At 37.8% G+C, this 16,289-nt stretch overlaps 1 protein-coding gene across 1 annotated transcript; it reads left to right on the forward strand.

Moving 5' to 3' along the window:
* The first annotated feature begins 9,526 nt into the window (after positions 1 to 9,526).
* Positions 9,527 to 12,789, forward strand: LOC135216144 (uncharacterized). The gene is made up of 2 exons (XM_064251234.1): positions 9,527 to 10,018; positions 11,858 to 12,789. Exons 1-2 carry the CDS (start codon positions 9,688 to 9,690, stop codon positions 11,989 to 11,991), a joined length of 465 nt encoding a protein of 154 aa, XP_064107304.1. The 5' UTR covers positions 9,527 to 9,687; the 3' UTR covers positions 11,992 to 12,789.
* Positions 12,790 to 16,289: the final 3,500 nt, after the last annotated feature.

Genomic DNA, 16,289 nt, shown 5'->3' on the forward strand with positions numbered 1-16,289 from the left:
ACCAAAAATATGTTTTTCTTTGAAGGAGACTGTTAGCTTTACTTAAATATTTGTATTTGGGAGGATTTTGGCCGGAAAAATTGCCGACTGGAAGTGACTTTTGTCAACTGTGATAGTTCTTGATAGTTTTACTTACTTTGCCTTGAAGGTGTTATCAGTTCGGTAGGTGGTTTTCGCCCAGAGGAAGTATAAGTTTAGGCGAGTTTTATCTTTTGTGAAAAAAGTCTGTTGAATCAAGCGAGGGTTTCGTTCTGACTGGAAATTATTAGACAGTAATTTTTAGCTTGAAAATATGTTGGTTTGCAAATGTTCTAAGAAGTATATATTTAACGATTTTTCTTAATCAGGAAGTCTTTTTAGGATTTTTTTTTTTATGAGAGTTATCATTTAGTTTGGTAGTGTTGGTGGAATTATTTCACAGAAAATGCAGTCATGTTGCATACAAAGTTTTTCAATGTGGGAATCAGATTTGATTTTGCTCAGGTAGTGAGGGCTTTTTGCCTAAAAAGTTCATTTGTATTCTTTTCACTTGATAGTGCTTGTTCGTCAGTTTTCTGACCTGAAGTTTTTTTTTATTTTTTATCTAAAGTGTGATTTTTGCATAAAAACATTAAATCCGACGGAGATTTTAGGCTATAAATTTTGTCAGTTGGGAGAGTTTTCTTTTTTACTTAGGAAGTGTTGGCTTTTTGGGCTTAGAAAGTATGGCAGTTTTGGCGTTTTACTCCTAATAGAACTCCTAAGTATAGAGGGTTATTATTCTCTTAGAAATGTTTAGATATAAAGATGAATACTGCGTCAAGAATAAGACAAAAGGCCAAGATATAGAGTGTCCTAAAAGCTGAGAAAAATATTAAACTTACTAATGCTTGTAGTTTGGTGTTAGCGTTTTCAAAGAAGGTCTTCAGGTACAAGTTTAAAATTAAAATTAAAATTAAAATTTTCCTGAAGTTTAGTTTTTCCTTGCAAGTTTTCATTCTTTGGTTGTGATTGTTGCAACAGTAGCACTGTCGTAACGGTCCACATGTAAAGGCTATGTCCATTATTCTGTAGCCCTATACTGATAATCAATAGAGGCATTCAGTGCTAAAACCCACACCCGCCACAAATTTGAGAAATGCATTTTATCGTACATCTGGAATCCCCTTCGTTTCCTCTTTCGAATGGTGTGAGTGTATATTTTGATGATGAGAATATGGTAAAATTTTGCATTATATAATCTGTACTTTTGTAATCTTTACCATTAATTTTGCTCATCAATTTTACAATCAATTAGTCAATCAAATTGTGCACAATCTAATTTTTTTTTTTCATATAGAATATCATATTTTTGGGGTCCTAAACATTCCAAAACTTCAAACCTGAAGAAAATATCTTGAAAAATAAAAGTTATGGCCCTTTTAAATTTACAAAGTTAAAGGCCTTTTTTCTCTATTTTATAAAATGTGGTGAGTGTGGTTTTTAGCGCTGGACGCCGCAGTTACTGTATAAAGTTGCAGTTTTAAGTACCCTGCAGCTCTATTCTTGTATGTAAGACCGTATTTTTTTTATATATTCACGTGCCCTGTCAAACAGTGATTTCATTTTTAGGCCATTTTTAGTCACGTGGCACTATTCTGGTAACCATAGCAAAAAGATTATTTTCATTATCAATAATTTGGTGAGATATATGAAACGATTTTTCTTGTATCTTGTTTTAGAGGTCAGTACAAAAAAGCTTTTCATGGTCATGTATAAACAGAAAGCTGAAAGATTTGAACAGACGTCCCAACTCCAAAAACACCCGAAGGAATGTTCGAATTGGCAGCTGGATATTCCTCCCTAATTAACCTGGCAATGGGGTGGGTTTTTGCAAGATGTATCACACAGAACCTAAACTGGCCTGGTGGTCCACGTGTGCGGTGAAGGCTGACGTTAGTCCGACCTGCTGTCCTGCGGGGGGAGGAAGAACTCAGGGCAGGAGGATAGTAGCTTTGCACGTCTCTGACCATTTACCCGACTCAATCACAATGAATGGTGTCCAGGCATCTAAGACGAAGTGGTTTTTTGGGGGGAAGGGCTGGGGTGCCTCAAGGCGCACTTGTTCCACCTGAAGCGTTTGAGCTACATGTCTGCTTTTGGAGAGATTGTATGTGTTATATTATTAATGATTATTCAGTAATTATGATAATTGTATTGTTGAGAACGCTACCAACAGTTCCATGATTCCTAATGCCACCGCCAGATGTCGGCGTGTTGTTGTTGTTGTAATCCCGCTCAGTACAATAAAGTTAAGTTGTAACATGTGAGTTTATATCATGAATATCACCTCCAGTATACGACATCAAGACATGGTGATCAGCTGCGAGATTAAAAACGACATCCAGAACTCACTAAGGAAGTATTATGCAGTATAGGCCTTTTAGATTTTGTGTATTAAGCCTAAAATACCGAGTGTTCTCGACCGGCAAACATGGCTTCGTTGACGGACGGTCTTGTAGCCCCAGCAAAATTCACTGCTAGCCTAGGGGCCGACAACGAACGTGAATGGAAGTCTTTTAAGCAACGGTTCGAGACTTATTGACTTGCTTCTGAGAAGGACAATAAACCTGAAGAGACTAAGGTGGCCCTACTTTTAAACATTGGAGGTGAAGAACTTCTACAGATTTACAACTCTTTCAAATTTCCAGTCCCAGCAACCGGTGATCCTAATCCAGCCAATGTGTTGAAGGATGTTTTGGCGAAATTTGATGTCTATTTTTCTCAGCGCAAGAATGAACTTGTAGCAAGGTACAAGTTTCGAAGATGTATGCAGGAAACAAACGAAACATTGAAAGCCTATGTTACCAGATTGAAGATTCTTGTGAAGGACTGCAACTATGGTAACCAACGAGACAAGCAGCTGAGGGACCAAGTGGTGTTTGGATGCACTGAGGACAACCTTTTTCAGAAGTTATTTGAAGTTGAAGACCTTACATTGGATTTGTGTGTGGCCTTTCAAGCAAGCAAAAGGCAGATGGACGTCATCAAGTTTACTCCTCGCCAGACCAATGACAGTGTGGCCAAAGTGAGAGAAAAGCCTAGAAGGGAGAGGACTACTGGTAGCAGACACGACGCTGACCATGATGGTAAGCCTAGGCATGAAAATAATGAAGGTAGGCCTAAGTCCAGTAGACCCAGTATTCCTACAAATAAGTTGCGCCCTTGCAAATTTTGTGGGGAAAAACATGAATGGCATAAGGAAAAGTGTCCAGCTCATGGTAAGAAATGTATAAAATGTGGTAAATATAATCATTATGCTGTTAAATGTAAAAGTAGAAAAATAAATTATGTATCAGGTAATGACAATGACTTTGATGTGAGTAGTTCAGATGAATCTGAATGTGAATATTTGCTTAAAGTGTCAAGTAAAAAGGATAAGCTAATTGAAGCTGATTTTGAAGTTAATGGTAAAGTAATCAAATTTCAAGTAGATTGTGGAGCTAGCGTAAATGTAATTCCTCAATATTTAATTCCTAATGTCAATTTAAGCCTTGTGACACTACCCTAGAAGTGTGGACTTCAGACACAGTTAGGCCTAAGGGAAAGTGCAGGTTAGTAATTAGAAATTGCAAGAATAGGAAGAAATATAACCTTGAATTTTTGGTTGTTGATTGTCAACACACTCCATTATTAAGTAAAAGCACATCAGAGCAAGTGGGACATATTACAGTTAATTATGAAAATATTTCTGCAACTAAAGATGTACTTGATAAATATGACAATGTATTTAATACTGATGTGGGTACATTCCAAATTGTTGTTAGACTAACCATGACACAAATGCAGAACCAGTAGTGATTCCTAAATGCAGAGTTCCAATTAACCTTAAAAACAGAGTATGTAAGAAAATAAATATAAAATATTAGCTAAAGTTGACCAACCTACTGACTGGGTGAGTCGGATGGTTGTAGCTGAAAAGAAAAATAAGAATTTAAGAATTTGTATTGATCCACAAGCTTTAAACAAGTCTCTGAAAAGGGAACATCATCCTATCCCTCTAATTGATGATATTCTACCCCAACTGTCAAAGGCAAAGGTTTTTTCATCTTTTGATTTGGCCAATGGGTATTGGCATTATGTTCTTGATGAAAAATCTAGTTTTTTAACCACTTTTCAAACCCCTTTTGGTCGCTACAGGTGGCTCAGACTACCATTCGGTTTAAATGTTAGTGGTGAGATTTTCCAAAAACAGTTACTCTTGAATCTTGAGAAGCTTGATGGTGTTGTATGTATAGCTGACGATGTTATAATTTATGGTGTAGGTGAAACGTATGAGGAAGCTGTTAAAGACCATGATAGTAAGATAATCAAATTTTTGGAAAGGTGCCAGGCTAAGGGTATAAAACTTAATAAGTCTAAGGCCGTATTAAGAAAATCTGAAATCGCCTTCTTAGGTCATAAAATCACAAGTAAAGGTCTCATGTCGGGCCCTAAAAAGGTGGAAGCTATCCTGAATATGAAACCACCTACTGATGTAACTGGTGTTAAAGAGTTTACAGGTATGGTTAATTACTTAAGTAAATTCCTTCCTAATTTATCTAAGGTGTTAGAACCAATAAGAAAATTAACTCCTCAAAATACAGAGTGGAATTGGACAGAAAAACAAGAAAAAGCTTTCATTGAGTCAAAAAGGCTAACCACTAATGCTCCAATACTGCAGTACTATGACACAAACTTAGACCTTGTCATACAGTGTGACGCTTCGCAAAATGGGCTAGGTTCAGTATTGTTACAGTGTGGTAAACCAATTGCTTTTGCTAGCCGTGCTTTATCAGAAACCGAAAAAAGCTACGCACAAATTGAAAAGGAAACACTGGCTATTGTTTTTAGTCTTAGGAAATTTCATGAGTATGTCTATGGTCGTAAAATAATTGTTGAGAGTGATCACAAACCTATTGCTAGTATTGTTTTGAAACCCTTGTGTAATGCTCCCAAGCGACTGCAAGGAATGTTGCTTAACATTCTACAGTACGATGTTGAAATCATACATAAAAAAGGTAAGGAAATGTATGTGGCTGATGCACTCTCGAGATCTTATTTGCCATTAGATAATTATAAAGAAAGTGAATTTGAGCAAGTTAACATAATTGATTATTTGCCAGTAAGAAAAGAGTGTCTTGATGAAATTAGATATGAAACGGACCAGGATGAGACTTTGCAAATTTTTAAATCATTAATCTTAAAAGGTTGGCCAGAAGGAAATGATGAGATACCTAATGTAGTCAAAGCCTATAGTCATACCAAGGATGAGTACTCAGTTCAAGACGGGTTAATTTTTAAGAGTAATAGAATAGTCATCCCATTAAACCTCAGACATAAGATAATGCAGGTCATTCATTCAGCACACACAGGAATTGAGGGCTGTCTATGGAGAGCCAGAGAATGTATCTATTCACCAGGAATGAATTCTGATAAAAAGCAATTCATCTTATCATGTGAAATTTGTAGTAAATTCCCTTGTGCTCAACAAAAAGAAACTTTAATTAATCATGAAATTGCCGATCGCCCATGGCAAAAGGTTGGAGTTGATCTAATGAGTACTGGTTGAAAAGCACAATTATCTTATAACTGTTGATTACTTCAGCAATTTTTGGGAAATTGACTACCTAGAAAACACATTAGCCAGTACAGTGATTAGAAAGCTTAAATCTCATTTTGCTAGGTATGGATTGCCCTGTGTATTGATTAGTGATAATGGAACCCAATTTGTAAATGAGAATTTCAAACAGTTTGCAACTGATTATGATTTTGAGCATAGGACAAGTAGCCCTACATATGCCCAATCTAATGGCATGGTCGAATCTGCAGTGAAAACATCTAAACGTTTAATTAGAAAAGCTATTGAAAGTAATAAAGATCCCTATCTAGCTATTTTGGACCAAACGAATACTCCTACTAGTGATAAAGACGCCAGCCCATCACAGTATAGCCTAGGTAGGAGAACACGTACCAAATTACCAATGTTATCCAAGTTACTTGAAAATCAAAATGTAAATTTAGAGTTGGCTAAGGAAAAGAAGAAAATAAAAAATGCTAAGAGTAAATTCTATTATGATAAAAATGCTAAAGATTTAAGTATTTTGCACGAAGGAGATAATGTACGTCTTAAACCTTATGTTTTGGGCAAAAAGGTCTGGGAATAAGGAAAAGTTGTGGAACGATTAGATGAAAGGTCTTATCTAATTGAAAGTGAAGGCAAGCTATTTAGAAGGAATAGAGTTCAGTTGAAAGAAACCCCAAGGTAAATGAACCAATAACTATTGACCTTATTAGTAATGAAATTGAAACTCCTGTCAAAGTGGAAAATAAAGTTGAAAGTGACAAACAAACAAGGTCAACCAGAAATAAATTACCTTCCAAGTATTCTGATTATGAAATGTATTGATGTTGTACGTAATTTCTTTAATGTCATATAAATGTTATGATTATGAAGTGTATCGATTTGGTGTGTATATTCTTGAATGGCATATTTAATTTTATACCCAGAATGAATATTTTATTTTTGAACAGGTACAACCACATATCCGTTATAATAGCGTAAAATGTTTTGAATGTTGATAACTTTTAGAGCTGATTATAGTCCTAACCAGTAACCTATCAAAGTAAATTCAGTGTAGTATTCTAACTGATAGTCCATCCAAATAAATTTAATTTTAAAAGAAGAAAAGATGTTATTAATAATTATTCCGTAATTATGATAATTGTATTGTTAAGAACGCTACCAACAGTTCCATGATTCCTAATGCCACCACCAGATGTCGGCGTGTGTTGTTGTTGTTGTAATCCCGCTCAGTACAATAAAGTTAAGTTGTAACATGTGAGTTTATAATTATCATGAATATCACCTCCAGTATACGACATCAAGACAGTATGTGTCCCGGTGTGATTGATTGCTTTTGTTGTAACAACAGACTGGAGGATGGCTTGTAATTTGAAATAAAGTTAATTGGCTTTTGTTTGGTTATTTGCTAAATTTCCGTAATTCCCTTTTTCAAAATATGCCTGAGAATATAAATGAATAATCCATATTTTGCAAATACTTCTTGTTCAGGAAAATCTGAAATTATCCACAAAGTAAATGACTTGAAAAAGCTTTTAATTTAGCAGATTTAAAGTTACCAAATTTATCTCTGAATAGCTACAACTTCTGGTGCATGTGATGTTGATAAGGTAATCAATGAAAAATTATAGCTAAATATTCAACTTAAAGTATAACGTAGGCAAATTGCATAGCATGAAACACGAGAGCAGCAAACATGTGATTTTGAAGATGAAACAATGCTGTGAAAAATCCTATAATTTATCAAAGACAGTTACTGTCCGTGACTTGTGTAACAACGCCCATTTTTAAGAGTTCTGTCTAAATTAATCTTTCACTTACTCCAACTCAGGAACTTGGTGTTTTGCAAGTTATAATTACCCACGTGGCATCATCAGATTTCCATGGACCAAGTTGGCAGACAAAGATATCTGAAGGAATTAAGAATAATGATGAATATGGTACTGAGTTTGAATGACTAAATCCAGTTTTAAACCTTTTAACTCTGAGACTAATTTGAAGTCACCTTATAGAGCAGGAATTAAGTGTAATGATAAATATAGTACCGAGTTTGAATGACCAATTTAATTTTTAAAATTATTAACTCAATGAGACTAATTTGAAGTCACCTTATAGAGCATTTCTACATCCATTTTGCCGTCAGATCTGACATCGAAATGCAAATATTTGTGGCAGAATTGAAGTCCCGATGTTTGTAACATTGTTATGAGCACGAAAAGCTTCAGTTTTGCCAGCAGTGTTGGCCTTTAGACATCTCATCCGACGTCAAAATACTGGAAGATGCCAGGTTAACAGGCTTTGTGATACCCTGAGTTATTTCAATCAACTCCTCACTGAAAAGAATGCAGTCAATTTTCTATACTAAAGTATCTCTTTAAGGATAAAGTAGCCATATCAATAATTATAAGTACATTATCCTATATGCAGCTCTCAAAGTCGAGAATTCTATCAGGTGCAATTAAAGTCAATGTGTTCTCTCTTACATTCGAGTTCCATTTAAATAAAGTGTTTTTGCTTAAGTGTTCCCGCTCGGTTTTCTATACGGGGTGACTAAAAAGACTCATTTTTCTAGTCAGACGACGCCATGGAAACACTCGGCTTTGATATAGTATTTTCGAAAACGGGAAGCAGAACCTCTGAATGTATGTTTACATCCCGTATTTTTCTTATTACGTGTCCATAGAGGACGACTTAAAATTTTCTGTGGCCATTATGCTTTTTGAGACGAAATTCTGGCTGTAAAAGCTTACGGGATTTGCACGCCATTTCTTACTAATATTAGCCACTATACGTCAAACAAGCATTTTGCCTAAGAACGAAATCCCAGCCAATAGAAAAGTAAGCTAAGGCTTGTCTCAGTGGTAACTTGACCATAACCATCTTTGGTTGTCTGTCATTCAAGTTCTCTTTGGCACTTGGAAGGTCTCTATAGCATTCATCATGAGTGACAGAAAATCTAAATCTGAGAAAGCGTAGGGGAGGTTTATATAGGCTTTTTCCCATTTCTGCCAATCTGAAGCTGTCGTGAGCTTAGAAAACTGAAGCCTTTTGGGTCTTCACAAGTTGATAATAGCCGACTGGCTGTATATAATACCTCCTGCTGGGGGGATTTATTCCCTCCTTCGAGCAAATAAACAATTTATTTTCTTATTGTCAAACGTATTCTCCCCACCCTTGGAATCATTTCTTGGATTTGAATAAAAGCGCGTCCGGTTGATTTTTTATTAACTCTACAACTAGTTTCAATATAAAACATTTAGATATGACGTCACAATCACGACCAAAACTGACTGACGTCACCTTTTATATACATTGAATGGATGTCGTCACCACCTTTACTATATAAACTGGGAATGGAATGACGTCACAATTGAAAAATGTTGCCCTGAACGATGACGTCAACTCAAGCTATTCTATTGATGACGTCTCTGTACATGTTAGATCAAATACCACTTATAATATATCCATGATTTTGCGTTGGGAATTTTAAAAATTCTTTACCATTCGTGTCTAATCCCTTTTCTTAAGACTTTTTAATTACATTTAGAGCTTTTTAAATGCTCACTCAGGCCTAATTCGATCTCAAGCGGGTACTATCAAACCTTTTCGTCTAAAGCTGGTCTCACACTATAAAAAAAAAAAAAAAAAAAAAAAAACTTGGTTTTTTTCCATCTGTCCATCCGCCTGTGGTGTTTGCGTATGGTAACACTGCGTCCAGGGCTTTATATAGTTACATTCAGCTTACATTCAACAATAATAACAATACCCTATTTCGAATATTAACGGTGTAATTCGCATTCAGTAAATTATTAAAACTTTTCAGTCACAAATGTACACCCAGATATCCTTTTATTTACCTAAAACTTACACACAGCGTAACTATTTACAGCCCGGGACGCAGTGTTACCATACAAAAACACCACAGGCGGATGGACAGATGGAAAAAAACAGAGTATAGTCATTTCTAGCTCGCGGTTTTGGCCAGCATCCAGCCGAATCCGATGCTCGCGAGCAAAAGTGTTGTATCGTCACACTAGGATCTCGTCACTCGTGGTGTTCGAGGAGCAGTAGGAAAAAGTAAACAAAACTGATCAGCTGATATCATCATGGCGCCCAGAAATCGTCGGACTGTTGCAAGATGTGCTGCGGTGATGTGTCTACTTGGAGTCTTACGTGAATGCAAGAGCAACAAAAAACGTTTGTGGGTTCGAGAGTGGCTCAGGAGAAGAGAGGACAAAGGTATCTTTGACAACTTGTGTTGGGAAATGAGGTTGGGAGATGACGCTGCCTTCTACAACTACCACCGAATGAACAAAGAAGATTTTGATTATCTCTTGAGGCTTGTTGGGCCCAAGATTGCTAAGCAAGACACCAGGATGAGAAAGGCTATTCCACCAGAACAGAGATTATCAGTCACATTGAGGCACTTGGCCACAGGTAAGTTGCTAGGCTATCGCCTATAGGATAATTCGTTTTATGACATAGTGCCATTAGAGGTGGTAAATATTTAATTAAATTAAAACCCCTTTTTGTGAAAAAATATTTGTTTTTATATTGTTTCGGTTTACGGTATTCTATTTTGAATATATTCCTTCAATAATTTATAGTAAGGGCAGACCCTCCTGTACTTCAGTTGCCCACCAAATCAAGAGAACTTTTGGAGTATACATACCTAACCTTACCTACTTAGCCTATAGTGTGATTACTTTTCTAAGATCGCTGTGGTGTGGCGGGATCCAACAGGCCATTCAGTACATCTAGCTATAATTATAGAAATTGAATTAATCTACTCAAGCAGGCCCATCTCTGCGGGGAAGCATTTAAAGGGCCTTACATACCCGTAAATATGACAACGCGGTCTTTTCTACCTGGCCCCACCAGAGCAATCTTTAAAAAGTAAACACACTATAGTTGTCGTAGTTCACCGACTGGTAAATATTAAACTAGTGAATATCATTTGGTATTATTTTATTTATGGACATTAATAATGTAGCGTATTTTAACTTGGTTCACTATGTTAAGGAAGTGATAACAAAACACTTCTTCTCAATACATTATTGTCGCTAATGCATACTTACAGAGAAAAAAAAAATATTAAGTTTTTACCTCGAATTTTTCCCAAGTCAGGAGAGGTGTTTCATCTACGGTAATGTTTACTTTTAATGAGCCCTCTAACTTACTTTCTTACGCAAACAAAAGCAGTTCCAGTTACTCATTATTGGCTGAGAGGTGTGACATCGTTATGACGTCATGGGTTTCATAACCAATTACGAACGACTTTAGTCGAAAACTAAGTTTCACTAGCATTTCAGCGGAGTAATAAAGTTACCTGTCCAGTGGTATCCTTATTTGACTGAATAATCAAATAATGAAGCAAAAACCGGCATTTTGTCTTCCTGTAGGTATGGCAGAGGTAGTGGCTGGCCCTTCTGGCATTAATTTTGACAGACCTTCGATTTCTTACAGAGTGTTTGCAGTGCAATGTGGGTTACGGTGAATTTTATCATTATTTGTCTAGTGGTGGTAAAGAAGTTGTGATTGAATATGCTCAAAGACATAATTTAATTCTAAAGCAAAAAAACTGCGTGTGTTGTGGAGCTATTTGTTGGATCGACTCCAACAGGAACTCCTTTAGATGTGATCGCTCTGTAGGAACGAAAGGACGTCTGCGTAAGCGATGCGACACCCAAATCCATCCGCCACGGTAAGTACCCTTACTGTAACCCCTGTGGCTAGCGCGCGCAGCGCAACATTACCTCTTGCCAGAACATGTCGGGCTTGCCAAGAATCTTTAAATATGCGGATAAGGCGCAAAGCGCCGTTCCGCCACGGCCTTACTGACAGCACACACAAATCAATCGTTGCCGATATGTAGTCGCTCCCTACTTTGTTTGTTGTTGTTTTGGTATCGCCGCCATATTGGTTTTCGTGTTCTTCCGCCGATTTCGGTCGGCGGTCGAGTGGGCCCGTGAATCTGTAAGTGCTCCAGGGATAGGTCCATTTTTATGTTTGAGTTTTATATTTAGGTTTTTTCCTCCTTTTTGCCCTGTTTTTACCTACTTTGTCTCCCCCACCCAAAACCCCGCTTCCCAAGGAGGTTCCCCCAGATTGTTATCTATAGGGGGAAGGGTGGTGGAAGGATAAGTATTCATTTGCGATGGAAATAAACCTCAAAATCATTCAAATCACATCAGAATACAACAGAAAAACCTATATTTTATGTTGAAAGCAATTACTGTCCATAAGTAAAAATTTACCTATCATTTTTATTTTCAGGTGAATCAAAAACATCCTTGGGATATTCCTACAGGATCAGCCCAAACCTCCTTTCAAGTGTCGTTCCTGAGGTGTGCGAGGCCTTATATGCATGCAGCTCTGCAACCGTTATATATGAAAATGCCTACAAATGAAGAGGAATGGCTTCGCATCCAAGCAGAATTTCATTCTCTCTGGCAGTTTCCAAATTGCTGTGGTGCTTTAGATGGGAAGAGAGTTCTTATAGCCAAACCTCCAAAATCAGGTTCAACATATTATGACGACAAATGTCATTTCAGCTCCATACTTCTTGCCCTTGTCGATGCAAAGCTGAGATTCATTTATGTAGATGTTGGTAGTGCAGGACGTGCCAGTGATGGAGGTGTATGGGAGAAATGCTCTTTGAAAAGGGCACTTGATAGGGATTTGGTGAAATTTCCTCCTCATAAGTCCTTACCTTTTTCGCAGAAAGCATGCCCAAGTGTGATTCTTGCCGATGATGCTTTCCCTCTCACTACTACTTTAATGAAACCTTACCCTGGTCGAGGACTGACCCATGAGAAAAGGATGTTCAACTACAGGCTCTCGTGCTAGACGCACATCAGAGAATGCATTTGGTATACTTTCTGCGAAATTTAGAATATTTAAGCAGCCGATTAATACATCTCCAGAAAACATCAATTCAATTATTTTAGCTGCATGTTCCCTTCACAATTTTTTACGGACCCGTTCACCAAACACACATGCACCAGCAGAAATGTTGGAACCTGAGGACCACGGTTATGGTGGTATGATAGGCCTACTGCCGATTCCTAGGCGCCCACAGAATGATGCTGCAGTTGTAAGGGACACTTTCATGGCCTACTTCAATGGTGAAGGCAGAGTTCCGTGGCAAGAGCAGATGTCACTATTCCACTAGGAAGTTGTATTTTATAGGTTTTGTGTGTAAATGTAAAATGTATTATTTTCTTCATAAAGTGTCATTATGATTTGTGTGTTTTCTTTGGCCCGGACTTATTATTTAATTTTCTTCTTACTGTGCAATATATTTTAGTATTTTTTTTTCTTTTGCTACTGTGCTTATAAGCCTATGCCTCATGTCATTAATGTATAAAAATGCAAACGTCCTCAAAATGCGCATCCTCAGTGAATATTACTCGATGTTATTGTCCTTCATGAAATAAAACCTGTGAAAATAGTTCATTCATATGTTAAAGTAATGTTGGAATATTATTTATGTTCAAAATAAAGTTAGAAAATAGAATTATTGCATATTAATTAATAAATTTGGCTTATTTGAGAAAAATATATATATCTTAGTACTGGAAAAGTTTATTTGAAATATATCTGGATGTTAAATTTAAGCATGGTAGTGAAATATTGCAAGCAGCGAGAGAACAAAATGCAGGAACACTGACACAAAAATAAAAAATAAATTTTTTTTCTTTGAACTCTTTATTTTAGACTTTTGGACAGTTCATTATTGTGTAGTAATATTGCAGTACTGTCAAAACAAGTTAATTATACACAGAGAATATGATATTGTTATGATACAATAAAGTTTTATGCATACTTACCTGGCAGGTATATATATAGCTGTATTTTCTGAAGTCCGACAGAATTTAAAAAACTTCCGACACACGCAGTGGTCGGCCAGGTGGTTAGTACCCATTCCCGCCGCTGGGAGGCGGGTATCAGGAAACCATTCCCATTTTCTTATTCATAATTTTTATTTCCACTGTCCCCTGAGGGGAGGTGGGTGGGTACTTGATATATATATATCGCAGTTTAAGTATGAACATACTTTAAGTATCATAACAATATCATTTTGCTCATGAACTTACCCTGTCAGATATATATAATAATAGTTGAACCCCACCGTTTGGAGGTGGGAAGGGACAGAATAGAAGGATTTTGGGACACAAATGCATGCAGATGATTTACATCTTGGTTCCACCTGTTAGCATAGCCGACTTCGTGATTACTGTCACCCAAGTCTGCTTCTGCTTTACTAGAGTTGCCAGGCGAGGTAGAGACCTATAAAGCTGGTGCACTCCAGATGATCTGTCAAGGGGGCGTGACCACAATGGGACTAGACCATATTGACCATACCATGAGGGCTAAGAAGTAAAATAAATATATATATATATATATCACCACCTGACCAACCTAGCCAAAGTTAATGTGTGTTAACTAAGGCTTCAGAGTTAAGAAGTCGCCGTTGTCAGCGACTCCACAACTAAATTAAGAGCTCTTCCTAACCATTTTCTACAGGATAGGATGAGTAGTACTTCTTGCCCCCAAGATTGTGTCTGCAGACACGTATGGCCCTAGCGAGCAGCAGGATCTCATATGCCATCTTCACATCTCGCAGGGAGTGTGAAGTGAACCCAGAGTTGCTTCGCTAAAACATGGTACCCAGGATGTTGCTGAGTGCCATGCTCTGTTGAAATGCTTCCGAGGCCGCGCCCTCACCTCCGTGAGCATTCAGATAAAAAGCTTTTAAATCTTTGTGCAAACACAATGAAGGAGCATTTTTTTTTTTTTAAAGAACTCCTTAACCCTAAAACCAGGGTGTACTTCGATATGGACAAGTCTGGTCTTTTTCGGAACACTGCAGATTGCCAGACTGACTTCGACTTTCTTGATTTTAAGTAGATAAAACTTGAGAGACCTGACAGGGCACAGGACTCTCTCTGGCTCCTGCCCACTAACTTGTGCCATCCTTGCTTCCAAGATCCTGGCCCAAGGACAAAAAGGGTTTCCATTCTTAGGCCATAACGAAAGGCTTAGAGAGCACACCTCCTTGTGTTCTCTAAAGCCAAAACTTGTGACGATGGCTTAAAATCTCACTAACCCTCTTTGTCGTATCTAGGGTGGTTAGAAGAAGGCCTTCCTGATCACATACAAGAAGTTAACAGGCAGGAGAGGTTCGAATGCTTTGACATCAAGAACTTCAGACTACGTCTAAGTTCCATATTGAAAGCTTCGATCCGGAAATGCACAGTCTGTACTAAAGTCAGGTGAACGACCAGTTGACCAGGTCAGACGAATCAAGGACATCAAGGCTGTACCCTGAAGACCAAAAGGCACTATTCTTAGCTGAAGGATTGAGTGTCTGGACTGCCTGGGCGATTCAATCTAAGCAAACCTTGGGGGGTGTATCAACGCAACCCAACGTCGTCCGCAATCGACTTCGTCAATAAGAAACTCAGGGCTACTATATGTCGCCTGATCTCGCACGAGTGTCTGACTCCGAGAAAACAGGCAAGGCAAAAAGTAGATGGTGAGCTAGAATCGAGATTCCACAGACCTCAATGATCGTGAAGGTCTTTGTTGTTTGACAGATGCAAATCTGTCAAACAACATTCTCTGTTGTCTGTTCGCACTGGCAGAATTTTCAAAACTCTCGGCAACCGCTAGACCACTGGTAGTTCAGGTGATCTCCCCCACGTTCCGTGGCGCTGGTACTTGGAACTATTCCCGTTTTCCTCAGATTTTTCTCTGAACCCTGTCTCCTGAGGGGAGGAGGGTGGGAATTTAATAATATATACTGCCAGGCAAGTATGCATAAAACTTTATTGGGTATCATAACAATATCATTTTTTCATGCATGGACACTTACCTGGCAGGTATATATATAGCTGATTGACACATTTGGAGGTGGGTCACAGACAGCAACATCGTCATAATTCAAATTAATTAACTAATTTTTAAAATTATTTATTAAGTTCCTTACCTGCTAAGGTAGCTGACTTCGTAGGTCCTGCCTCTTAGCCTGCTAAACCTTAGTAGCTCTCAAACTAGGATGTGACCTGTTTGTTGAGAAACAAAGCTAATAACAAGGGTCTGACAAACTGGACGGGACCAATTTGTTGACAGGAAACCCTAGCCCTCTCTTACCAGGGGCATTCATGCTAGGATAAGTTAGACCACCTGAACCACACACAAGCTAACGTAACACATTACACTTCACATACTGAAGAGGAAAATAACCCTCTCAGACAACCATAAAAAGAACACCACTTAATTAAAATACCTAGCATGTTAGTAATCTATCGTTGCTGCCGTCGATCGAGACGATTCGTACGGACTTTTGCAATCCTGTAACGAACCTCTAGATGATCGTTACATTCTACGCCTGTTGTTATAATAGGCTCTTTCTCGTAAACTCGAGCAGGGACCGAGAGAAGATACTTCTTAAGATATGAGAGCGCTGTGGAATATCAGAGTTGATGTGGACCACTGGGGTTCCAAAAACTCGTTTCGAGGACTGGAGGGACGACCGAATTGCATTTACTTCTTTCAGATTAAGATCCAGGACATCTGAAACACTATCCAGATGTCCGGCACCTTCTTTCTATCATGACGCACTGAGAGATGTTCAGAATAATTCCTAGATCTTGAATAATATTTCAGTTTCCGGTAGGAAAAAACTTGTGGTCTGAATTGC

Source organism: Macrobrachium nipponense, chromosome 6, assembly GCF_015104395.2.
Source record: "Macrobrachium nipponense isolate FS-2020 chromosome 6, ASM1510439v2, whole genome shotgun sequence".
Lineage (NCBI taxonomy): Eukaryota > Metazoa > Arthropoda > Malacostraca > Decapoda > Palaemonidae > Macrobrachium > Macrobrachium nipponense.